This window comes from Poecilia formosa, unplaced genomic scaffold (assembly GCF_000485575.1).
Source record: "Poecilia formosa unplaced genomic scaffold, Poecilia_formosa-5.1.2 Scaffold72, whole genome shotgun sequence".
Taxonomy (NCBI): domain Eukaryota; kingdom Metazoa; phylum Chordata; class Actinopteri; order Cyprinodontiformes; family Poeciliidae; genus Poecilia; species Poecilia formosa.
In genome coordinates, this window is record NW_006800011.1 from 1570755 (window position 1) to 1597547 (window position 26793).

Sequence of the window (26793 nt, forward strand, 5' to 3'; positions counted from 1 at the left end):
CAGTCAGTAGCAGCAGAGTGAAGCGCTTTTAAACAGTAAAACATTTTTAAAAATCACGCTGCACCCTCGCTTGCCTGAGGCGGGCGTGTGTTTGCGAAACCACGAGGGTTCGTGCTGTTCTTGACTTTGTCCACAAGAGGGCAGTGTTGGAAGCGGTATTTTTCCCGCTGCATATCAGGTGTCAGGCTTTGTTTTTGTTTTTTTATGGGGGGAAACGAGGCTGTGTCGGATCAGTGGAGCGCAGCTGAACTGCAGAGTTGCTGCTCCACATTCAGTGACTCAGCACTTTTACCCTCTGTCAGTTCAACACGCATAAATATTTCCAGTTTCTTTCTCCTGTGACTCCTTAAAGCAGGGGTGTCAAACTCAGTTCCGTTTTGGGCCAAATTAAGATCATAAATGCTTTTAAAGTGCCAGGATGTATTGATAACATCTGTTCACAAACTGTTAAAATATCAGCGAATTCTTAAAATTAAATAATATTATTGAGCATCTTTTTTTGCAATAAAAATCAAAGTGTTTGTGGAACTAATTTGGAAATATTTGCAATATTTCCCCTTTGTTTATGACGGTAAATGGAACTGTTATTTTTTGCTGTATAGATCATGGACCACAATCTGACATCAATTAAAGCTAAAGCAGCTGTTTAATACAAGTAATAAAGGTTTTGACAATTTTTAAGAAAAATCTGCATTAAACTGCCAATTATAACCACAAAAATGTTTGGGGGATTTCTTGATTTTGTGTGAATTTGCTCAATAGTTCTCAAGAAACTGGAGGGACAGATAAAAATTGCATTGATTTGATTGAAAACATAATATTTAAGCACACTTAGTGGAAGTCAGTGTTTCAGCTGGTTTGTAGTTTTCTGTTAGTTTATCCCAGATTTGTGGTACTTCTGGTTTTAACTGAATATCTTTTGATAGACCACATTGATAATTTGAGGAAAGTTGCTCATCCTGCATCCACCATGTTTGATTGATTCATTTTTTTTCTTAAATTATCCCTGTGCACCAGATCTAACATGACATACCTTCGAAAACATTCCACTTTTGCCTCGGATATTAAAATATTTCCAAAGACGTTGCAGATAATCCAGAGGTTGTTGGAAAATCCGAGATATTTCACACATAAACTCTCTTTTGTGCCCAAACGCTTCATTGCTCAGTGACATTTTTATCATAAAGTTTACTGGCAGAGCTCCTGGGTGGGAAGGTTGTGGGTTTTTCTTTGACGGCTGTGGCGCCTACTAAGAGCCTGAACAACGGTTTCATTCAAGAACACGCCAAAGAGACGAATGTATTAACAATAGCTTGAACTCCCACGTGCACACCTTCATCTTCAGCTGCAAGGATTAACTGTTAGAGCTCGAACTCGGCTTTCACCTGCAGACAAAACACAGAGATGGAAAGAAATCAGAGCTTTCATTCACTGTTTAGAAAATAAAACACAAGAATGACGTTAAAATATGCTTAAATGTCAGGTATGTACCAGGTAACCTGCCAATTTAAATAAATTATTCTAATTCTGTCAGGATTCTTTCAGGAATCTGTTAATGGCTTTCAAAAATGTGATTAAAGGCCAACATGCAAAAGAACAAATAAAATGCAGACAAAAAGAGCACAGCAAAAAAAAATATCCGCATTACTAAAAGATTCCTAAAATAAAACCATTTTCTTTCCAAAAGTGATTTGAGAAAATAAATAAATGAAATAAAAAATAAAAAAAAATAACCAAAATAATTTTGCAATCTTATTAAGTGGACCCATTAATATCGCAAAGATGATTGGTCCAGGTACTGAGCCTTGTGGTACTCCATAAGGTGACCATATTTTAATTTAAAAAGAAATTACACCTGTGAAACCCTTAATTCTGACCTTACTTAAAGAAAATTATTAATTTTACACATTTAAAGTGTGGCTTCTCTATTTAGACAGAAAGAAAAGTTAAAAAACAAACTTCAGATAGACTTTCACAAATACAAAAGTTACTTTACAATCTCTGGAAATAAGTAATAATATTAGTAATTACTGTTTTGAGTTAGAAAAATAACCTGCAAGTCGGATTTTATATCAAGTTGGACAAAACTTACTCAAAAATCTTAAATTATATTCTGAGAAAATATAGTATTTTCTTTCTAATGTTATAATAATAAAAATGAGAACTACATTAGTGCCCACAAAGTATCATCTGATCAATAAAGCTGTCAGTTCAATAAAACTCCTTTGTTGAAACAAGAGTTGAAGCATTTCTGGATGCAAAAGAGGCAAACACAAACATCACATTCTCTTATTCTGACTTTATTTGTCCAGCATTAAAGTAGAAATACTAAGTAATACAGAGGATTACCTCAGGCCACCCAAGCTGAAATTGTGCAACATGATATGGCAACAGAAAGTAAACACAGCAGTAGGCAGTAAAGGGTCGAATCTAAAGCGAGTCCTAAAGTGAAAAGTGTTTACATCCAGGCACATTTTCAATCTGTGATTGGGAGAAAACTCATTTACATGCCGCGTCGCCCCACCAACAGACAGGAGACACGTTTCATCCAGGCCTGCCTTTCTCCTTCTTATGGTCTATATTTCATATTTTTCCTGTTTAAAGAGGCAGTATTATGTATTTTCCTGACATATAGCGCCATTTTGCAGCACAATCAAGTAACTGCGTTACCTTCAAAATGCTGTATGACTTCACAGAAATTTGATTTCGTAATTTAGCGCCTTGAAATTGGGCTTCTGTCTCTTTAATTTTCTTTCTGAAACTTGGTTTTCAGGAAGTTATCACAATATGGCTCCTCTATAAACCCTTTTAACAACGTTTTTACCAGCGTTGCACTGAGAAGTGGCTCCACCAGACACGCAGTTCCATTAAGTGTTTGCTAATTGCTGCTGACTAGTCTGAAGGAGTTGAGTGGGGGAGGAGATGCACTTTGAGGGCGGGGATATGTCCGCCCAGGTGTTTTGAACAGCAGAATGGTTTCCATGGAGATTAGAGGATTTCTCTAACATGCATTAAAGAATCAAGGCAACAATCCAGGTATGTTTGTGATGAGGGAATGACATCATAACCTGATGGAAAGCTAAAAAAAGTTGATTTTACATAATACTGCCCCTTTTGCCAACCTTTCAACCGTTACGTGCTCAAACAGTGGTGATCTGGTCCACTACTCTGGTGCTGTCATTCATTTCAACACACTCCACTTCCTGTCTCTGGCCCTCTCTTCCTGGCCGATGGTCCCTGCTCTTGGAGGGAGGCAGGAAGGTGAGGAGGGTCGGCAGGAAGGCCAGAGTGTGCAGGGCCGAGCACACGGCCGTCAGAGTGAGGCAGCGAAAAAGTGTGCGGGTGAGGTTGGAGCGCACAGCGCAGATGGGTACCAGGGCAGCGCTGTAGCACACAAGTGTCTGTAGGGAAGGAATGCCGTGTCGCTCCAATGCCAGGTGAACCCAGCGAGTCCTGCTTTCACCGCGGCCCGAGGCGAAGCCGCAGAGGAGGGGGCCGCTGCAGTCCGCCGAGTGACCCAAAGCCGTGATCAGGCACAGCACCGACACGCAGTCCATCTCCACGCCCCACAAAGTCATGAAGCCCAGAACCCCAAACTGGACAGAGAGAAGGGTGAGTCCGAGCCACAGGGAGACCAGCGGCTCCACGACGACCAAAGAGGACAGACCCAACAGGAAGAGCACCGCCAGCAGTGAGTGTCTGAGAGGGGAGCTGACCGCCGTCGCGTACCGGTCCAAGTACACAAAGGAAGGGTTGAATATCAGGAAGCGAACCCGAGAGGTGAGAGACAAGCGGCGCAGAGTGTCCAGCAGCACCGACATCTCCTCGCGCTTGTTCTCTGTCGTCTTGGCGACCAAGAAGATGCGCGAGGCCGCCACGTCTGGCTCCTCCCCTTGTCCGCGCTCTGCGAAGATGATGTCGTCTGCAAAGTGAGCGAACTGCGGCTCGTGCAGGAAGGAGTGGCGCAGAGTGCGGGTGAAGTTCTCGCGAGGCTGGCTGGTGGACTGGTTGCGGTCGGACAGGTAGCTCAGGTACGCCTCCAGCCAGCTGATCCGCTGGAAGCCTTTGGCATACTCCAGCAGGTCCCGCTGCACCGAGGCATTCCAGTAGGGGGCACTTTCATAGATGTAGAATCCAATCACTGGCGAGTAGGAGCTGAAGTACCGATGCTGTGCATGCGTGTACAACACTGTTGCTGTATCCGTGGCAACCAATGCACTGGGATCAGAGCCCTGGGTCACCTGTTGGAAACAGAAATATATTTATTCAGTGACAATAAGAAGAATTTGCAATTAAAACTTCATTTTTTTGAGTTTGTCAAAGTATCTGGAAGTTTATAACCCAACGTTTTAACCCCTCATTCCTATTGCCCCTAATTTGGAGGTAATAGCATTTGTTCCAAGAGACTCTAGGGATCAATGGGCGGTGAATATGATATGACACAAAGAAAGCCAATTGATCTTGGTAATTTTTGTAAAGTAGGAAATTTAAAAAATAAGGTAGAGGAGTATTGAGCTTCAAAGTCACCAAAGGTTGCCCATATACCAATATAATCAACAACAATTACAGATCAACTAGCTGTAGATACCATGTCCAGATGACCCGGAGTCATCTGACTAACGGTCAATTGACTAAGGCTCAGGTACGCCTGTTGTTGATTTGACGCTTGCAGCCTTTGGCAAAGGAAAGGCTACTTTGCCAAACCTTGTTTAGTCTGCTTTGCTCAAACTCTAGCTTGTTTGCCTAGAAAGTCCAGCTCGTTTTGGGAGGTATGAATGTGTGATCAAACTCTGATGCAGACAAACAATGTCCCCAGGGGTCTGTATCCTGTATCCTGCATGTTTTAGTTCAACACCCTGGTATTGACTATCTCTTCAACCTAACAATGTTCTACAGAAGCCTAAAAATGAGCCATCATTTGATTTTGGTGTGTTGAACCAAGCATAGAACAAAGACATGCAGGATACCGGGGCCCTTGATCACTGATTTTGGACACCCCTGACTTAATTGTTCACAGTTGCCACAACATCAATGACCTTTCCAGCGTAAGACCAACATTTACTGGTGATAAAGAGAGGATTAGGACAAACAGAAAAACCTCAAACCATAGCACCACTCCTGAGGCTTGTAGCTGACAAAGCAACAGTTGAAAGAAGCCAACCAAATCTAAGTAATTATATATCAAAACCTAAGTTACTTTACAAGCCATTCTTAAAAATCTTGGTTTTCACCAAAAGGTGTTACGAAATGTGGAGGTGAGTTGCAAAGACCTTGTTCAGATCATAATGTGTTTGTGTCTCACCTGAAGAAAGCCCATCAATCCAAAGGAGATGTAAACCAGATACAGTAAAACTACGAAGGGTTTGACGTAAGTGTTGGTGATCCAGTCTCCATAGCAATGTCGAACACATCCCAGCAAAAGATGGCAGTCCTGAGGATGAGGATCTGCGGTTGTTGTTGAATGAGGGAGATGGGGCGAGTGTGTTTGTATGGAGTTAGCCATGTGTCCATGAACACCAGAACTGTTTGCCATGTGAGTTAGGTTAGGATTTGGCATATTAGGCGGGTTGGTTGATTGCGTCTCATCTTGGTAACGGGTGTACATCAAACACCGGTACCAAGCCGGTTTCGAGTCCAGCCGGTCTGGCTTTGGTACTCGCCGACAGAAGCAGCCATGTCTATACCTCGTCTCCAAGTAGCCTGTAAACACCAGGCAGGAGCTGTAAAAGGACAGCATGTAGATATAGCTGATGGTGATGGCAAGGACGGCGTTGCGGCAGAAGAGGCGGACGGCCTCCATGTTGGTGAGCGGCGAGGCAGCCAGACCCAACGTCATCAGGTGGATCATGGTGGAGCCGGAGAAACGCAGCATGACATCCTCAAAGACGCTTGCCACTCGCTCTTTTACGTGCTGATCCTCCCGCGTTCGCCTCCATGACGACAACATCTCAAAGGAGCCGAAGAGACCGTGGCCTGTTGGAGACGGCAACGAGAATTAAAATCTACACCCAATTACACAAAAAAACCCAGCAAAATGCCAAGTAAAGAACATTGGATATGCCAAAAAGACAGATTTTGTTCCCATGTTTTTGGCAACTATAAAAGATTTTCTCAACTGGAAAGTAAATAGCTGTTCACCAATAAGTGTTACCCTCAACTGTTCAAAAAGGTCAATTAAAGCAATATTAACAGCCACTTTAAACAGATGGCGTCAAAGCCAGCCAATTCCCATCAAATTGGCCCCTCTGGACATTTTGGTTTCACTCTAGTTTCATGTTATTTGAGACCAATCATGTCATCGCACCAGGAAGTTGAAAAACTGTCACACCTCGAGTCTGTTTGAAGCAGAGATGCATGAAATGACGGATGTAACACACCATGAAAAGCAGTTTTCCCACAACTTCCACAACCACTCTTGGTAAGTGAAGCTGCAGTGAAATCTATTAACACATTTAAACTCAAAATTCAAATTAAACCTGCTTTTTTCTCTCCATTCATAAATATGAATATTTGAAATTTAAATATTACAGTAATCCATTCATGCTCATTCTCACGTGCAAGCATTCACATAAATATTTATACTGTATATGTGGAACAGATGGTTTTCATTGGCTTTTTTTTTTTACACTTTGGTTGCCATGGCGTCCATGAGTCACCAGTGACACACGGACACCCTTCTTCCTGTGGCGAGTTCACCATGGCAAAACACTTAACACCTTAGCAGAGCCACATTGTACTGACACTTTAATGTGGTGGCAGGAGAGAAAAGTGTGCGAGAAAGATCTGCAGAGTGTGTGAGTGTCAAAATGACACAAGTGTTAAATCCATGTTTCCAGGAGAGACCCAGAGCGCAAGGAGAAGATGAGGACAGCACTTAGCGCACAAGATGGTTTTTAGCAGAAAAAACACACAGCATTTTAACTCATGTATATTTACAACAAAATATTAGTAGACAATAGTTACTAGATGAATGTCTGAGCAATAATACCATAATAACTGACTATATGACTTACACATACAAAAAATATTTATAAAAGAAATTATATGGTTGTTTAAAAGTGCTCCTTTTCTAACTCATGTAATTGTGTTGCAATGCTAACACTAGCTTGTACATAAACCGTTACAAGTAGCAATTCTGTTTTACTCAGTGTTTTAATTTTTTCCTTTCTCTAAACAATTACTAAATCACAAACAGTCCTACAAGTCTGGAAGCACTATACTTTTGGGTTTTTTCTTCAGGGTAGAGGGTGATGAAAGCTAGCATTAGCTCATATTAAACAAGGAGCGAGAAGTGGTGATTTTGTTATAGTATACTTATGTTTATTCTTGTCTTTCTCTATATATTCCTCATAGCAGCTACTTAGTCATAAACAATCCCACAAGTTTGGAAGTAATGTTTTTTGTTTGTTTGTTTGTTTTCTATGGGTGGAGTTCAAAACTAACTTCTACTTTTAGCTGCTAGCTCTGAGAACACTAGCATTAGCTCATATTTAACAAGGAGCAATAAGTGCATTGTATTATATTCTTGCCTTTTTCTGTTTTCCTCTTAGCAACTACTAAATTATGAACAATCCTGCAAGTTTTGAATAATTCAAAACTGTAATTTCTCTAAATACTTGTACTTGCTAGCTGTGTTGTAGTGCTAGCATTAGCTTTGTCACAAGGAGCAACAATTAAAGATCCTGGAAAAGATGTGGGTTTTTTTGTCCTACTCTAAGCAATTAAACCATAAAATATCCCACAAGTCAAGATTTGCAATTTAAGCATAAAACATCCATTTTGCTAACTTAATCTAGCAGCAGTGCTAACACTTGGCATGTACATCATGTGAACAGGTGATTGCGTTCTAGCTGTCTTATTTTTGGAGAAATGACAACAGAAAGGAGCAGGCGAGAAGAGATAATTATTTCCCGACTTACAATTGAACGCACTGGACTGAACAGCACATTATTTTTAATAGGGAAACATCAGACAGGGAAATGTGATTGTGGGGAAAATGAGACAATAAACATGTTATTTTGCATTGATTCAGAGAAACAAGTTAATTAAGAACCTTAGTAACATGAAAATTAAATTGGACATTGTTGATTTATTGCAGATAAATTCAGGAAGTAGAGGATATGAAGCTATATCTAATTTATTTTTATTTCATAATTAATTTTTGTCATGTGGCCACACATCGGCTGGTGGCAGTAATGCTTACCTAATATTTTTGCCAACCGCTAATAAAAATCAAGAAGAAGAAGAAGCATCTGTCTTATTTTTCAGTTTTACTCTCCACGTTTGTTCCTAAGAAATAATAGGAACAAACGTGTTCCTATTACACACGTAATAGGAACACGTTTCTATTACGTGTTCCTATTACGTAGCCTGCTATTCACAGGCTGCTATTTTTCAATATCTTCCTTTAACACCCCTTGTTGCCATTTAGTTTGAACTTTTTGACCATTCTAACCTGAATACTTGTAAGGAGGAACAAATATAGATTCAATTTTAGCCGTATTTTTCTTATCATTGAATTTAAAACATGTTAGTATTGTGCTTTTTAAAATAATGTTGGTTTTCGCTGCTGCTGCTGCTTTGAGAAGTTACTATAAAGTCAATATATTCCAGACGCCATAAGGAGGCCAGCAGTTTTCTAATCACTTCTCATTTGCATCTTTTCCTCATCTCTCATCTCACTTCATCACTAAATTAGCTGCTAAAATGAACCTAGTCTCAGCTGCATTTATGTGGATTAATATTTTATGCAGGATTTCGGAGACACTTCATGTCTCTTTATGCACTTTTCCTGTTCACTGCAATTATTTAAAGCTTCACTGGAACCTAATCAGATTTTGTTTTGTATTCTGGTCAGCTGCCCTCTTTGTCACCTTGTAGAAACAATTAAACTTAATTTAAGATCTAATCAGAATCTCCTTGATTTACTACGTTTCTGCACACAAACAAGGAATTTAATTTCAGTTTAATTTTGCTCTCAATGTAGGCATTTTTAATGCGAGTAATAAAAACAGTTACGTTTTAAGGAGTTCAATATATTTTAGGCAAATAGTTTCAGCATTTTGAGATTTTTATTATGTATTGAAAGAGTAAATGTATTGAAGACTTAGCAACAGAGAAATGAAGCTTAATTAAATGGCAAAAAAAAATAAAATAAAATAGGAGCAAGTTGAGAATTTTACGGCGCCCCCTGGTGGACATGAACTTTCTTTTGCGGTCTCTGGTCATTTCATGCGGCGTAACTGAAAACTGAAAGTCTTTCTGCTGTAATATGAGGTTTTTAAAGGTTTAGATCTCGTTGGTGAGATACCTGAAGTTTTATATATTTTTTAGGATAGAAATGCACCACAAACCAAGATAAACAGAAACTATTTGGACTATTTCTGAGTTATTATCGCGGGGTAATACGTCATCTGACAGTTTCTATTGTGTCTTTTTTGTGTTGGTTAACAAAGGGCCGTTTTCATCTCAACCTTACAGAAACAAACATAAAGTGAATAAATCAATTTTCAATAATTTTTTTTTGCCAAGGAGTTAAGAATATATAAACATGTTTTCAGATTCTCTATAAATGTGCATATATTTGAAATTTTAAATTGACATTCATGACTGTATTGAAAATAGACCAGAAAATATTGCAGTAAGCATATTGCGAGGGAACATAAAATACATTTTATCCCCCTGTCCCCTAGGGGGCGCCGTAGATTTTAACAGAAAGACTAAAGAATAAAAATAAAAATAAAAACCAGGGCACATTTATACAGAGGCAGTTATTATGAAAACAGCTGAGTGATTACAAACAAGCTGCAGCTGGAAAAGAAAGAAAGGTAATGTTCAAATGAGTAACTAAAAAGTGCAAAATAATCTACATGTCAAAAACCATCAACTGTCAGAGAAAGGGAAAGATAAACCTTTAAACCATGTTTAATTTTTATGTTGTTTACTAAAACAACGAGAGATAAACCTGCATTTAAAAAACAGGAGACCCTGTAATGAAGGTTAATGTAAATTAGTGCCTCAGAAAAAGGATCAGCAGTTACATCCTGTATTTTATCAGTGTGCACACAGAGCTTCATGTTCATCCACTCATGTTTAATTTTCCTTCATTTGAGGTTTGACTGACACTCTGTTCATTATATCTGTCAATACCCGATGTGAGTCAGTCGTGTTTGACGGTAAACAAGCTGCAGCTCAGCATGCAGACGACTGGATCTGTTAGCAAATATGGAGTTTACTCTGCAGGGAACCACCAAATTAACCAAAAATCTAATTTTAAACAATAAAAGAGGAAGTTGCAGCAAATGAAGCACAGAAAAACCTCCCTAAACATTCATGTATGGTGCAGGAATATATTTATTAAATAAAACCTTTTGATTTTGCTCCAAATCCGCATTAAACAGCTGCAACACCAGAAGCCTGTTTTCTTACCTTTGCTTTAGTTCTGAATTTGCCTCAAGTAAGAAAATGTGTCATTTGTTTCGTCCTCCGCCCCCTCAGTGAGTTCCTGTCCTACAGCCTGTCAATCATTTTGACGATCTGTTTAGTTTGAGACGGCGTTCAGCCACAGGACTCTGCAAAATAAATCCCACGAGTTCCAGAAGAGGAGCACAGCTGCAGCATCAACGTGCTTTGTAAGAATACTCGTTTAACACAAACACTGATGTATTTCAAAGGGGTTTTATATGATAAACTGATGCAAAAACTGTCCATACCTGTACATTTAAAGAAAAACTAATTTATTTGCATTTGTATTTACTCCAATGAGTCAATACTTCAAACCTCAACCCCAGTTTTAAGACTCCTGCAGCCTCCAACAGGTTTACATTCAGATTTGGGCTGATATCCAATATTACTATTATGGATAGTAAACGATATTTAACATTATATATATTTCGCTACCATTTTGACACCTTTTGGGAAAAAGGCCCACCAGAAATAAATCAAAAATAAATAGCAGTTGTTCAAACAGGCCCAGTTTTATTAATCAGATGATAGCAATATCTTAAAAAATGACTAATATCGACCGATACCAAGGTTGACGCCAATAAAAAAGTGTTTGGTAAAAAGTACAGAGTAACTGATCACTCATTTAATATTAGAAATTACATCATCAGTTGGCCAAAATATAAAGTTAAGTGGAAATTCTGGTATTTTAAGGACCAAAATGAAAATAATTCATTTAAGTAACAAAAATAACAAAATCAGGCAAAAGAAAATTTTTGAAATTTCTGGATTTTCTACCCACTGAATGAAAAACAAACATGTTTTAACCAAAAACTCATCAGACACAGACACACNGATGAGGGAATGACATCATAACCTGATGGAAAGCTAAAAAAAGTTGATTTTACATAATACTGCCCCTTTTGCTAACCTTTCAACCGTTACGTGCTCAAACAGTGGTGATCTGGTCCACTACTCTGGTGCTGTCATTCATTTCAACACACTCCACTTCCTGTCTCTGGCCCTCTCTTCCTGGCCGATTGTCCCTGCTCTTGGAGGGAGGCAGGAAGGTGAGGAGGGTCGGCAGGAAGGCCAGAGTGTGCAGGGCCGAGCACACGGCCGTCAGAGTGAGGCAGCGAAAAAGTGTGCGGGTGAGGTTGGAGCGCACAGCGCAGATGGGTACCAGGGCAGCGCTGTAGCACACAAGTGTCTGTAGGGAAGGAATGCCGTGTCGCTCCAATGCCAGGTGAACCCAGCGAGTCCTGCTTTCACCGCGGCCCGAGGCGAAGCCGCAGAGGAGGGGGCCGCTGCAGTCCGCCGAGTGACCCAAAGCCGTGATCAGGCACAGCACCGACACGCAGTCCATCTCCACGCCCCACAAAGTCATGAAGCCCAGAACCCCAAACTGGACAGAGAGAAGGGTGAGTCCGAGCCACAGGGAGACCAGCGGCTCCACGACGACCAAAGAGGACAGACCCAACAGGAAGAGCACCGCCAGCAGTGAGTGTCTGAGGGGGGAGCTGACCGCCGTCGCGTACCGGTCCAAGTACACAAAGGAAGGGTTGAATATCAGGAAGCGAACCCGAGAGGTGAGAGACAAGCGGCGCAGAGTGTCCAGCAGCACCGACATCTCCTCGCGCTTGTTCTCTGTCGTCTTGGCGACCAAGAAGATGCGCGAGGCCGCCACGTCTGGCTCCTCCCCTTGTCCGCGCTCTGCGAAGATGATGTCGTCTGCAAAGTGAGCGAACTGCGGCTCGTGCAGGAAGGAGTGGCGCAGAGTGCGGGTGAAGTTCTCGCGAGACTGGCTGGTGGACTGGTTGCGGTCGGACAGGTAGCTCAGGTACGCCTCCAGCCAGCTGATCCTCTGGAAGCCTTTGGCATATTCCAGCAGGTCCCGCTGCACCGAGGCATTCCAGTAGGGGGCACTTTCATAGATGTAGAATCCAATCACTGGCGAGTAGGAGCTGAAGTACCGATGCTGTGCATGCGTGTACAACACTGTTGCTGTATCCGTGGCAACCAATGCACTGGGATCAGAGCCCTGGGTCACCTGTTGGAAACAGAAATATATTTATTCAGTGACAATAAGAAGAATTTGCAATTAAAACTTCATTTTTTTGAGTTTGTCAAAGTATCTGGAAGTTTATAACCCAACGTTTTAACCCCTCATTCCTATTGCCCCTAATTTGGAGGTAATAGCATTTGTTCCAAGAGACTCTAGGGATCAATGGGCGGTGAATATGATATGACACAAAGAAAGCCAATTGATCTTGGTCATTTTTGTAAAGTAGGAAATTTAAAAAATAAGGTAGAGGAGTATTGAGCTTCAAAGTCACCAAAGGTTGCCCATATACCAATATAATCAACAACAATTACAGATCAACTAGCTGTAGATACCATGTCCAGATGACCCGGAGTCATCTGACTAACGGTCAATTGACTAAGGCTCAGGTACGCCTGTTGTTGATTTGACGCTTGCAGCCTTTGGCAAAGGAAAGGCTACTTTGCCAAACCTTGTTTAGTCTGCTTTGCTCAAACTCTAGCTTGTTTGCCTAGAAAGTCCAGCTCGTTTTGGGAGGTATGAATGTGTGATCAAACTCTGATGCAGACAAACAATGTCCCCAGGGGTCTGTATCCTGTATCCTGCATGTTTTAGTTCAACACCCTGGTATTGACTATCTCTTCAACCTAACAATGTTCTACAGAAGCCTAAAAATGAGCCATCATTTGATTTTGGTGTGTTGAACCAAGCATAGAACAAAGACATGCAGGATACCGGGGCCCTTGATCACTGATTTTGGACACCCCTGACTTAATTGTTCACAGTTGCCACAACATCAATGACCTTTCCAGCGTAAGACCAACATTTACTGGTGATAAAGAGAGGATTAGGACAAACAGAAAAACCTCAAACCATAGCACCACTCCTGAGGCTTGTAGCTGACAAAGCAACAGTTGAAAGAAGCCAACCAAATCTAAGTAATTATATATCAAAACCTAAGTTACTTTACAAGCCATTCTTAAAAATCTTGGTTTTCACCAAAAGGTGTTACGAAATGTGGAGGTGAGTTGCAAAGACCTTGTTCAGATCATAATGTGTTTGTGTCTCACCTGAAGAAAGCCCATCAATCCAAAGGAGATGTAAACCAGATACAGTAAAACTACGAAGGGTTTGACGTAAGTGTTGGTGATCCAGTCTCCATAGCAATGTCGAACACATCCCAGCAAAAGATGGCAGTCCTGAGGATGAGGATCTGCGGTTGTTGTTGAATGAGGGAGATGGGGCGAGTGTGTTTGTATGGAGTTAGCCATGTGTCCATGAACACCAGAACTGTTTGCCATGTGAGTTAGGTTAGGATTTGGCATATTAGGCGGGTTGGTTGATTGCGTCTCATCTTGGTAACGGGTGTACATCAAACACCGGTACCAAGCCGGTTTCGAGTCCAGCCGGTCTGGCTTTGGTACTCGCCGACAGAAGCAGCCATGTCTATACCTCGTCTCCAAGTAGCCTGTAAACACCAGGCAGGAGCTGTAAAAGGACAGCATGTAGATATAGCTGATGGTGATGGCAAGGACGGCGTTGCGGCAGAAGAGGCGGACGGCCTCCATGTTGGTGAGCGGCGAGGCAGCCAGACCCAACGTCATCAGGTGGATCATGGTGGAGCCGGAGAAACGCAGCATGACATCCTCAAAGACGCTTGCCACTCGCTCTTTTACGTGCTGATCCTCCCGCGTTCGCCTCCATGACGACAACATCTCAAAGGAGCCGAAGAGACCGTGGCCTGTTGGAGACGGCAACGAGAATTAAAATCTACACCCAATTACACAAAAAAACCCAGCAAAATGCCAAGTAAAGAACATTGGATATGCCAAAAAGACAGATTTTGTTCCCATGTTTTTGGCAACTATAAAAGATTTTCTCAACTGGAAAGTAAATAGCTGTTCACCAATAAGTGTTACCCTCAACTGTTCAAAAAGGTCAATTAAAGCAATATTAACAGCCACTTTAAACAGATGGCGTCAAAGCCAGCCAATTCCCATCAAATTGGCCCCTCTGGACATTTTGGTTTCACTCTAGTTTCATGTTATTTGAGACCAATCATGTCATCGCACCAGGAAGTTGAAAAACTGTCACACCTCGAGTCTGTTTGAAGCAGAGATGCATGAAATGACGGATGTAACACACCATGAAAAGCAGTTTTCCCACAACTTCCACAACCACTCTTGGTAAGTGAAGCTGCAGTGAAATCTATTAACACATTTAAACTCAAAATTCAAATTAAACCTGCTTTTTTCTCTCCATTCATAAATATGAATATTTGAAATTTAAATATTACAGTAATCCATTCATGCTCATTCTCACGTGCAAGCATTCACATAAATATTTATACTGTATATGTGGAACAGATGGTTTTCATTGGCTTTTTTTTTTTACACTTTGGTTGCCATGGCGTCCATGAGTCACCAGTGACACACGGACACCCTTCTTCCTGTGGCGAGTTCACCATGGCAAAACACTTAACACCTTAGCAGAGCCACATTGTACTGACACTTTAATGTGGTGGCAGGAGAGAAAAGTGTGCGAGAAAGATCTGCAGAGTGTGTGAGTGTCAAAATGACACAAGTGTTAAATCCATGTTTCCAGGAGAGACCCAGAGCGCAAGGAGAAGATGAGGACAGCACTTAGCGCACAAGATGGTTTTTAGCAGAAAAAACACACAGCATTTTAACTCATGTATATTTACAACAAAATATTAGTAGACAATAGTTACTAGATGAATGTCTGAGCAATAATACCATAATAACTGACTATATGACTTACACATACAAAAAATATTTATAAAAGAAATTATATGGTTGTTTAAAAGTGCTCCTTTTCTAACTCATGTAATTGTGTTGCAATGCTAACACTAGCTTGTACATAAACCGTTACAAGTAGCAATTCTGTTTTACTCAGTGTTTTAATTTTTTCCTTTCTCTAAACAATTACTAAATCACAAACAGTCCTACAAGTCTGGAAGCACTATACTTTTGGGTTTTTTCTTCAGGGTAGAGGGTGATGAAAGCTAGCATTAGCTCATATTAAACAAGGAGCGAGAAGTGGTGATTTTGTTATAGTATACTTATGTTTATTCTTGTCTTTCTCTATATATTCCTCATAGCAGCTACTTAGTCATAAACAATCCCACAAGTTTGGAAGTAATGTTTTTTGTTTGTTTGTTTGTTTTCTATGGGTGGAGTTCAAAACTAACTTCTACTTTTAGCTGCTAGCTCTGAGAACACTAGCATTAGCTCATATTTAACAAGGAGCAATAAGTGCATTGTATTATATTCTTGCCTTTTTCTGTTTTCCTCTTAGCAACTACTAAATTATGAACAATCCTGCAAGTTTTGAATAATTCAAAACTGTAATTTCTCTAAATACTTGTACTTGCTAGCTGTGTTGTAGTGCTAGCATTAGCTTTGTCACAAGGAGCAACAATTAAAGATCCTGGAAAAGATGTGGGTTTTTTTGTCCTACTCTAAGCAATTAAACCATAAAATATCCCACAAGTCAAGATTTGCAATTTAAGCATAAAACATCCATTTTGCTAACTTAATCTAGCAGCAGTGCTAACACTTGGCATGTACATCATGTGAACAGGTGATTGCGTTCTAGCTGTCTTATTTTTGGAGAAATGACAACAGAAAGGAGCAGGCGAGAAGAGATAATTATTTCCCGACTTACAATTGAACGCACTGGACTGAACAGCACATTATTTTTAATAGGGAAACATCAGACAGGGAAATGTGATTGTGGGGAAAATGAGACAATAAACATGTTATTTTGCATTGATTCAGAGAAACAAGTTAATTAAGAACCTTAGTAACATGAAAATTAAATTGGACATTGTTGATTTATTGCAGATAAATTCAGGAAGTAGAGGATATGAAGCTATATCTAATTTATTTTTATTTCATAATTAATTTTTGTCATGTGGCCACACATCGGCTGGTGGCAGTAATGCTTACCTAATATTTTTGCCAACCGCTAATAAAAATCAAGAAGAAGAAGAAGCATCTGTCTTATTTTTCAGTTTTACTCTCCACGTTTGTTCCTAAGAAATAATAGGAACAAACGTGTTCCTATTACACACGTAATAGGAACACGTTTCTATTACGTGTTCCTATTACGTAGCCTGCTATTCACAGGCTGCTATTTTTCAATATCTTCCTTTAACACCCCTTGTTGCCATTTAGTTTGAACTTTTTGACCATTCTAACCTGAATACTTGTAAGGAGGAACAAATATAGATTCAATTTTAGCCGTATTTTTCTTATCATTGAATTTAAAACATGTTAGTATTGTGCTTTTTAAAATAATGTTGGTTTTCGCTGCTGCTGCTGCTTTGAGAAGTTACTATAAAGTCAATATATTCCAGACGCCATAAGGAGGCCAGCAGTTTTCTAATCACTTCTCATTTGCATCTTTTCCTCATCTCTCATCTCACTTCATCACTAAATTAGCTGCTAAAATGAACCTAGTCTCAGCTGCATTTATGTGGATTAATATTTTATGCAGGATTTCGGAGACACTTCATGTCTCTTTATGCACTTTTCCTGTTCACTGCAATTATTTAAAGCTTCACTGGAACCTAATCAGATTTTGTTTTGTATTCTGGTCAGCTGCCCTCTTTGTCACCTTGTAGAAACAATTAAACTTAATTTAAGATCTAATCAGAATCTCTTTGATTTACTACGTTTCTGCACACAAACAAGGAATTTAATTTCAGTTTAATTTTGCTCTCAATGTAGGCATTTTTAATGCGGGTAATAAAAACAGTTACGTTTTAAGGAGTTCAATTAAATTCAACAAAAAATAAGTGTGGTAGCAATATATTTTAGGCAAATAGTTTCAGCATTTTGAGATTTTTATTATGTATTGAAAGAGTAAATGTATTGAAGACTTAGCAACAGAGAAATGAAGCTTAATTAAATGGCAAAAAAAAATATATATATATATATATAGGAGCAAGTTGAGAATTTTACGGCGCCCCCTGGTGGACATGAACTTTCTTTTGCGGTCTCTGGTCATTTCATGCGGCGTAACTGAAAACTGAAAGTCTTTCTGCTGTAATATGAGGTTTTTGTAAGGTTTAGATCTCGTTGGTTAGATACCTGAAGTTTTATATTTTTTTTAGGATAGAAATTCACCACAAACCAAGATAAACAGAAACTATTTGGACTATTTCTGAGTTATTATCGCGGGGTAATACGTCATCTGACAGTTTCTATTGTGTCTTTTTTGTGTTGGTTAACAAAGGGCCGTTTTCATCTCAACCTTACAGAAACAAACATAAAGTGAATAAATCAATTTTCAATAATTTTTTTTTGCCAAGGAGTTAAGAATATATAAACATGTTTTCAGATTCTCTATAAATGTGCATATATTTGAAATTTTAAATTGACATTCATGACTGTATTGAAAATAGACCAGAAAATATTGCAGTAAGCATATTGCGAGGGAACATAAAATACATTTTATCCCCCTGTCCCCTAGGGGGCGCCGTAGATTTTAACAGAAAGACTAAAGAATAAAAATAAAAACCAGGGCACATTTATACAGAGGCAGTTATTATGAAAACAGCTGAGTGATTACAAACAAGCTGCAGCTGGAAAAGAAAGAAAGGTAATGTTCAAATGAGTAACTAAAAAGTGCAAAATAATCTACATGTCAAAAACCATCAACTGTCAGAGAAAGGGAAAGATAAACCTTTAAACCATGTTTAATTTTTATGTTGTTTACTAAAACAACGAGAGATAAACCTGCATTTAAAAAATAGGAGACCCTGTAATGAAGGTTAATGTAAATTAGTGCCTCAGAAAAAGGATCAGCAGTTACATCCTGTATTTTATCAGTGTGCACACAGAGCTTCATGTTCATCCACTCATGTTTAATTTTCCTTCATTTGAGGTTTGACTGACACTCTGTTCATTATATCTGTCAATACCCGATGTGAGTCAGCCGTGTTTGACGGTAAACAAGCTGCAGCTCAGCATGCAGACGACTGGATCTGTTAGCAAATATGGAGTTTACTCTGCAGGGAACCACCAAATTAACCAAAAATCTAATTTTAAACAATAAAAGAGGAAGTTGCAGCAAATGAAGCACAGAAAAACCTCCCTAAACATTCATGTATGGTGCAGGAATATATTTATTAAATAAAACCTTTTGATTTTGCTCCAAATCCGCATTAAACAGCTGCAACACCAGAAGCCTGTTTTCTTACCTTTGCTTTAGTTCTGAATTTGCCTCAAGTAAGAAAATGTGTCATTTGTTTCGTCCTCCGCCCCCTCAGTGAGTTCCTGTCCTACAGCCTGTCAATCATTTTGACGATCTGTTTAGTTTGAGACGGCGTTCAGCCACAGGACTCTGCAAAATAAATCCCACGAGTTCCAGAAGAGGAGCACAGCTGCAGCATCAACGTGCTTTGTAAGAATACTCGTTTAACACAAACACTGATGTATTTCAAAGGGGTTTTATATGATAAACTGATGCAAAAACTGTCCATACCTGTACATTTAAAGAAAAACTAATTTATTTGCATTTGTATTTACTCCAATGAGTCAATACTTCAAACCTCAACCCCAGTTTTAAGACTCCTGCAGCCTCCAACAGGTTTACATTCAGATTTGGGCTGATATCCAATATTACTATTATGGATAGTAAACGATATTTAACATTATATATATTTCGCTACCATTTTGACACCTTTTGGGAAAAAGGCCCACCAGAAATAAATCAAAAATAAATAGCAGTTGTTCAAACAGGCCCAGTTTTATTAATCAGATGATACCAATATCTTAAAAAATGACTAATATCGGCCGATACCAAGGTTGGCGCCAATAAAAAAGTATTTGGTAAAAAGTACAGAGTAACTGATCACTCATTTAATATTTAGAAATTACGTCATCAGTTGGCCAAAATAAATTTAAGTGGAAATTCTGGTATTTTAAGGACCAAAATGAAAATAATTCATTTAAGTAACAAAAAATAACAAAATCAGGCAAAAGAAAATTTTGAAATTTCTGGATTTTCTACCCACTGAATGAAAAACAAACATGTTTTAACCAAAAACTCATCAGACACAGACACACACCTGCAGTTTTTGTTAAAGTTTAATAAATTTTTAATTGTAAGAAACTGGTTTGAAAAAATTACCTTTGCCTGATTTTATTATTTTTGGTTGAATTATTGTAATTTTTGTCCTTAAAATACCAACATTTCCAGTTCTCTCTTATATTTTGGTGCGCCTGATGATGTCACTTTTAATTATTAACTGATAATTTGATCAGTTACTCAGTATTTGAGTAGACATTTTACCAAATACTGTTTTTACTCTTTCTTGACCACTTTCTCAGGCAGCTACCTTTTACTCTCGAGTAAAAATATGTTAAAGTAGTGCTATCATTACTTGAGTACAATGTTTGGGAACATTTTGGGAACTCTACCCCTCTGATCTTCGTTGTATCAACCAATAAACTTACCTAGCATGACGAAAGGGATTCCCAGGTAGGTGGAGTTGTATGTAGCTCCGGTCAGGTTCAGGATCCCAGCAGCAGTGAGTCCTGACAGAGCCACAGACAGCAGAGCCAGCATCCCCAGCCAGGGTTTGGACCTCACACAGTCCCTCATGGAGCAGCAGAGGATGGCCAGCACCCCGCACACTCCCAAACTCGCCAGCAGGGGGCGACGTGCCAGCACGGAGGAGAACTGGAAGTCAGTCCGCAGAGAGGAAGACGTGGCGGAATAAAGCCCCAGCTTTGGACGCGACGCTCCGAAGAGCTTCAGCTCGGCACAGAAGGCTTTCTCCCACCGACCTGCCACCCGATCCATCAGCCCGCTCCGGGATTGGAGGTAGTAGGTGAGCTGCACCGCCTTTGCGGATCGGACGCCCTCCCCCTTGGCTCCCGTCCCTTGAGGCCGCACCGCCCCGCCGGGTCCCCAGCCCTGCACGCCGCCCAGCTGGTGCCCGATGTACGCTTGCCTCCCGTCCGCCAGCTGTGTGATGGGGTAGTGCAGAACCGGGACGCTTCGGTTGGAAGTCCGGGCTGACTGGATCTCCTCCATGGCCCGGATTATGTCGTCCACGATGCAGACGTTCTTGTCGTCGGGGAGACAGAGGTAGGAGAAGGAGTAGTTGAAGCCGCTGGAGCCCGCCGTCGCAGCCGGGACCGTCACCTGCATCTGGTAGATCCGCCTGTGGAGCTGGGACAGAAGCAGAGTTTCTGTTTCCTTCCCACTTTAAGGAAAAGTTTCAGCTGCTACCTATTTTATCGGAAACTTTGCGTTTCGAAGATGTATGGCGGAGCGTGCTGACACTTCACTGCACCAAGCTTATTATAGTTAGCAAGTTAGCTAAAGCTAACGAACGAAATCTGAAATTAAAAAAGTACATAAAAATTGTAATTGACGGGGAAAAGCTATAACTAACTGGAACGGTATTGCGTGTTTATAAAACTAAAAATATATAAATAAATTACGGATGTAGTATCATTTTTCCACCTCATAAGAAGTTTACGTCAGCAGTTGGGAAATTACGTCATTCCATACGGCTCCTGGCCACGTTTACACTAGTCCGCAAAATGGTGTCGGCAAAAGTTGGGAGAAAACGGTTGGTTGGTTCAACAACTGAATAAATGTTTTGAGAACCGTGTCTTCTGTTGTGTATTAAGTACCAAATCATTGTATAGAATAGATAATCACAATACAATACTTTTTGTTTTCTGCAACTAAAATGAACCAAAAGGTATCGCTTTATTTGAAGGGGTGCGGATAAGACTGAAATGACATTGTCATAAACATGATTTCAAATCTGTCACAAACATGAAGGAGTTTTCAGAAATATTTATTACTGCAAAGTGTAATTTGCTAAATTCTGACATTTTCAATGCAAAGTTAACACTTTTAGTGGACTTTTAATGCAAGTTTTAACAGAACTTTGCATTAAAAGTGTCATTATTTATCAAATAATGTTTGACAACAGTCATAAACATTCATGACAGTGTCATGTTAGGCTTATGCACACCCGTCCAAATAAAGTGTTACCTACCAGGGTATGAAAAACTCAAACTACTACTATAACTAATAACAATTAAACTATATTTATTCAATAATAACTAATGAAAACTAGCAAACACTCTAAAAACTAAGTCAATTGGACAAACAAAACTAAACTATAGTGAAAACCCCCAAACCATTATAATTATTATTATCTGGCGAGATAACAGTGCCAGCATCCACAGTGCCGGTTGCTAGGCAACAGCCTTGATGCCAGTCATTGGCACAGTGAGCTGACTACCACCTCAGAGTGCTGCATCAACCTTTAAGAGGACTTCTGTATGAAGACTTCAGTTTCTATTGTGTTTCTTTTTTTTTTCTTTTCTTGGCCTGAAATGAGGAGAGGATTCTGTAAAGTTCTGGAGCAAAACTTCACTGAAGATCGATGGCGTTTAATCCACAAAGCAGCAAGCTCAGTGCATTTTGCCCTAGATGTGAACAGGATTCAGGCTCTTGAAGGATGCTGCCTTAAATAACTCCAAGACACTGCAGGTATTTCATCAAAGACTAAGCAGGCAGCAAGTTCAGCTTTCAGATCTGTGATTTGTGTGAAAATATAATAAGATTTAAAATTTGTTATTAGCTAAGATATAGAAAAGTAGTTAAACTTTTCAATTGCAAATGCCTATTAATGAGGCAACAATTAATAGCAGCAAAATCTCACACTAAAAGATTTGGAAAATCTATTTCAGTGCATTTATTCAGAAAGGGAAATTTTTTGTTTTTTTTTTTCCAAAATTTTACCATGCCACAACAAAATATTAGGGTCATACTAAGAAAAACTATTAAAAACTATTAAAAAGTTCCCTTTTAAACTCAGAAAACCTTTTGCGCATATTGGGGAAGTGCATTATTAAACAGCTAGCTAAATGCATGGTAGCATAGTAAACCATTAGCTTCCTCCGTAAGGTTTTACTGACTCAAAATTAGCAGGAATATTTTCTGGTTTTGTTAGTGTCAGAGGAAGCAGTAACTTGTCTGAATGAGTCACAGCCGGTTATGTTCCCTCCACCAGTCTCTGTTGATCCTGGGCACTGCATGCAACAAGTTCAGCTCCCTTCTCTAAGGAACATTAAAAGGCTTGCAGGGAGACGTTATAACACACACACACGGTGGCCGACTGCAGGCACAGAGGAGAACAATTACAGAATCTCAGGCCTTGCAGACATCATCAGATTATGTAACAGTGGATTTATCTCTTTATGCACCACTCTGTTTGCTTCTTGCAGCCTGTGAGATGGAAATGATGTACAGCCCTGAAACAGAGCATTTCCACTGTACTGCGGGAATCCCCTGCGGACCAACAGTGTTCCTGCAACATGTACATAAAACGGGTCACATTGATGTTTTTCATGGGGGAAAAGAACATCAGCAAGATGCAGCCCTTCACAAAAGACCTCACTTTCTTTGAGATTATTAGTCAGCAAATCATTTCTTCCATCATAACTACAGTCAATATTGCACAAGCAAACACTCTTTCATTACAAACTGCTGGTTTAATGAATGCTAATGAGGAAGGAGTGAATAAATCTGAAGGTTGAGGCTCTTTTGGGGAATCTCATGATTGGTGGCAAGGAAGATGATGAGAATTTAATCTGTAATCACTTGTTGCCCAAATATAAGTTGACATAGATTCATCTCTTTTAGTCACTTTTCAAATTGGGAAACACAGGCTATTGCCAACAATAAAAAAACTTATGAAGATAACTTAGGAAAACTGGAACTTGATTTCACCAAATGTAATGCAAATCCAACCTGGATGTTTGGCTGTAATGCCATGAAAAAAATAAAGATTTGTTTCATAAGCTTTACCATTTTCTAAACACTTCTGACACCAAAACTGTGAGTCAGATCAAATTAATGTTCCCCATTTCAGCAGCAAACATTCAAGGTTAATTATGTAGAAATCTACCACAGTCCCTCTGTTAGGTCAACAGGCTAGGGACATTAAAGTTCATAAACTTATTAAAATGCCATCACAGTCTGATAAAAATCAAAACCAGAACACTGAAAATTGGTAATAATTGGGTCTTTTAGTATGGTGTTAATCTAAAAACAAACAGAAGATATTCTTCAGAGGCTAACTGCGCATGGGGAAAACATAGGACTGGCGATATGGACGAAAAACATATCACGATTTAACCATTTCATATCCGTTGATATCAATAATTATTTATTTATTCATTTCATTTTAAAAATATGGAACACTCGCAAAAGCTGGTGGTTTGAGCGTTCCCATTTTATCCACAGATTTTACTCCACATTGTTCATTTTTTATATGTATAATTTTTAAGCAGTTACGAGACACAATGGTGGAACTTTGAACTGCTGCTGCTGCCCAAGTTACTCAGTAAGTTGTTGCTAGGTAACCAAAGAATGAGTGAGTTGCTAGGTAACCAAAGAATGAGTGAGTTAGTTGATGCCACCAACCTAGCTTAGCTGGCTATGAGAGGTTGAGCAGCTAAAGTCTTTCCTCCGCCTACATCTCCCACAATGCCAGAAGTACCATCTATTGATATTGATTATGTGTCTATCGGGATATTGATTTATTGCCAGCCCTTACTATTTATTTATCTATCTACACATTTTCTGTCCATCCAACTTTACATCCATCCTCCTCCTTCCTGTCTGTTTTTCCAAGGTCAATATTTCAACCCACATCACTGTAGAAAACAATAATAGTAAATTATTGTTATCAAGCCATATCAGCGAATCTAATCTCCAGCAGTCACTGGGCAAGAGGCAAGGAAAACAGAGACAGTCCATCAAAGATGTACAGGACAAACATGAACACACAATTTAGTCTACAGAAACTAATTAGTACCAGTTGTGTTTTGGAAAAGCAAACACAGAACATGTAAACTACATGCAGAAAGACACTGGATGGCACCTTCATGTTGCAAAGGCAAGAAATTGCGGAGAAATTCGACTCTGGGGAACATAACTGTCACAGTAAGCATTAAATCAATTAATCACATTTGCAAGATTTATTGTCTCCTCTTTTCTACCTCTCTTTCTGCCAAAAACTGAATGACAAAAGTCTTCAGTCTGGTGTTTTGGTCTCAACTAGCCCATTTTTTGAAGGACAATTTTGTTTACAGACTTCTTAATTCATTTTATTTATTTCTGTTGCTTTATTTATTTTGGATATTTAAACTGTCTTCCAGTTTCAGTATTAAATGTTGATTATAATTTAAAGTTTAAATTATAATTTCAATAATGCAAGAACAGATTTGAGAATCTGTTCTTGCATTATTATTCTTGCATTATTATTATTATTATTATTATTATTATATTATTACCATAATATTACTTGAAAATGATCTCAAAACATTATCGTTTATCGCAATGATTTCATGGGACAATTTATCTTCCAGCAAAATTTATCGTCAAAATTTGACCCCTAAATAATGAAATTTACCTCTAATTACAAATGTACTTAACTTAGTTAATTTCTTGATTACATTTTTCTTTGCTGGGCGTTTAAGTTCAAGTTCAAGTTTAGTTTTCTTAACATTGGGACCAAAGTGTGTGCTCACCTGTAGAATGGTCTCCAGGTGAACCGGGTCCAGCACGCTGCCCCTTCGGGCGGTGATGATCACGCGCCCGTAGCGTCCAGGTGTCTGCAGGTCGGAGTAGAGCGCGTGCTTGGATCGGTTCACGGGGAACAGGCTCTCCACCAGGTTGCCCTCGATCTTGGCCAGGCTGTGCTTGGGCGCCAGCAGGCTCTCCACGTCCCCCTCCACGCGGTAGCGGCTGAAGCTGGCCCCCAGCAGGATGGCCAGCAGCACGGGCGCCGAGGCGAAGAACACCGCGTGACCGGCCACGAACCGGCCCAGTGCGTGGAATGACGTCCTCAGCCCCGCGTGCAACACCTGGCGCAGCATCCTACCGGCGCGCGGCCGCTGCTCGAGCCTCTCCCACCGACCGGAAAGCCCCGGAGCGCCGCCGAGCATCAGGGGCCGCCGGACGCATCGGTGGAGAAGAGGAGGAGGCGCCTGGCGTGGGGAGATCTTCCCCCGGAGCAGGAGGTCAGCAGCCGGGGGAGAATCCCAACCTGCTGCGGTCCCCGCGGCGCTGCTGCTCGCTCTTTTCGCGGAGTTTTCTCATCCGCTGCGGTTACGAAGCAAAACTGATGCCTTCTGCAGGCTGCGTGCGCAACAGAAAAATCTCAGCAACTCCTCATGATCCTAGAAAACTCACCAAACAATCACTTTGCACGCAGTTGCGGGGACCAGCCTTGCAGATAAGACGCTCCAGCTCCGCCCTGCAACATCAAGTCACCACGCAGCCTGAAGGGTGGTCCAGCTGGGTGAATGTGCGGGTCGGTGAGTGACGCGGTGCACGCAATGGAAAGGACGCCGGCTGCATGCAACCCAGATCAGCCCGATCTGGTTTCCCTCTGCAGCGTGCCTTCCTCCTTGTCTTTTATTTCCCCTTCATCGTGGCATCTCCAGCCCACCCACCCAGCCAGACACCGCTAATTAACGCCCTTTAAGCCAGAAATCCGATCTTGATCGGGCTCCTTTGCTGCTCCGCCTCCTGCTTTTCACTCACTCTCTCTCTGATGCGGAGACACCAATAAAACTGTTGTGTGTCGGATCTCTTAGCAGATCAGGAGAAATCTAACAAGTCAGTTCAAACATGGTTTTGGAAAAACACTAATTTATTCACCATCCTATTCTCACCTGGCACAACTTTCTAAATTGTGTTGCCTGTTGCTACGGAAACCATACAAATTACAGTCTTTTGTCTGTACAACATGTCGTTTCTATGGAAACGGTGATGCCACCCATCCCCCCTCCTAAACTAAAGTCAAAACACACACACACACACACACCTGCTGACTCCCAATCTGCTTATAGCGTGGAGGTGTTTAATAAAAAGAGAAGAAGAGATGTGGAGTTCACACTCATCTCTGATCGTTCACCTGTGGAGCTCATTGGACACTGATGTGTCATTATACACAAAATCCTGGTGAAAAAAGTCGATTTGTAGGGGAAAAATACCCAAAGTCCAGGCTTTCCTCTCCTATCAAGGCCCAAATGAATCAAAAATAAATTATTAATTGTCTAATCTTATTATAAAACTCAATTTATTTTCAATTTGCCAAAGAGGGCAATTCGAAGTTAGAGCGGCCCCTGTGGTGGCTACGTGGCATTGCGTTTATATCGACATGCTCCTAGCTCAGATTGTAACAATATGATTACTTTATTCTTACACTAGTACTATGTTTTTTTTTTTTTTTT

The 26793-nt window shown here is 40.2% G+C and overlaps 3 protein-coding genes across 3 annotated transcripts in view; all 3 read right to left on the minus strand.

Moving 5' to 3' along the window:
• Positions 1-3042: 3042 nt before the first annotated feature.
• LOC103140574 (patched domain-containing protein 1-like) lies at positions 3043-6699 on the minus strand. Its single transcript, XM_007555783.2, has 3 exons — positions 6657-6699; positions 5303-5973; positions 3043-4241 (listed from the first exon to the last, which is right to left on the minus strand). Exons 1-3 carry the CDS (start codon positions 6697-6699, stop codon positions 3141-3143), a joined length of 1815 nt encoding a protein of 604 aa, XP_007555845.1. The 3' UTR covers positions 3043-3140.
• A 4605-nt stretch (positions 6700-11304) lies between these two features.
• Positions 11305-26166, minus strand: LOC103140520 (patched domain-containing protein 1-like). Its single transcript, XM_007555702.2, has 4 exons — positions 25084-26166; positions 19972-20692; positions 13555-14225; positions 11305-12493 (listed from the first exon to the last, which is right to left on the minus strand). Exons 1-4 carry the CDS (start codon positions 25498-25500, stop codon positions 11393-11395), a joined length of 2910 nt encoding a protein of 969 aa, XP_007555764.2. The 5' UTR covers positions 25501-26166; the 3' UTR covers positions 11305-11392.
• Positions 25500-26793, minus strand: part of LOC103140576 (adhesion G-protein coupled receptor G4-like) — an 11096-nt gene continuing 9802 nt past the window's right edge. Inside the window, exons 5-6 of the mRNA XM_016673219.1 lie at positions 25759-25811; positions 25500-25693 (exon numbers count right to left, since the gene is read on the minus strand). Of these exons, the coding sequence (XP_016528705.1) occupies positions 25500-25693; positions 25759-25811 (247 nt within the window). The remainder of the gene's footprint in view (positions 25694-25758; positions 25812-26793) is intronic.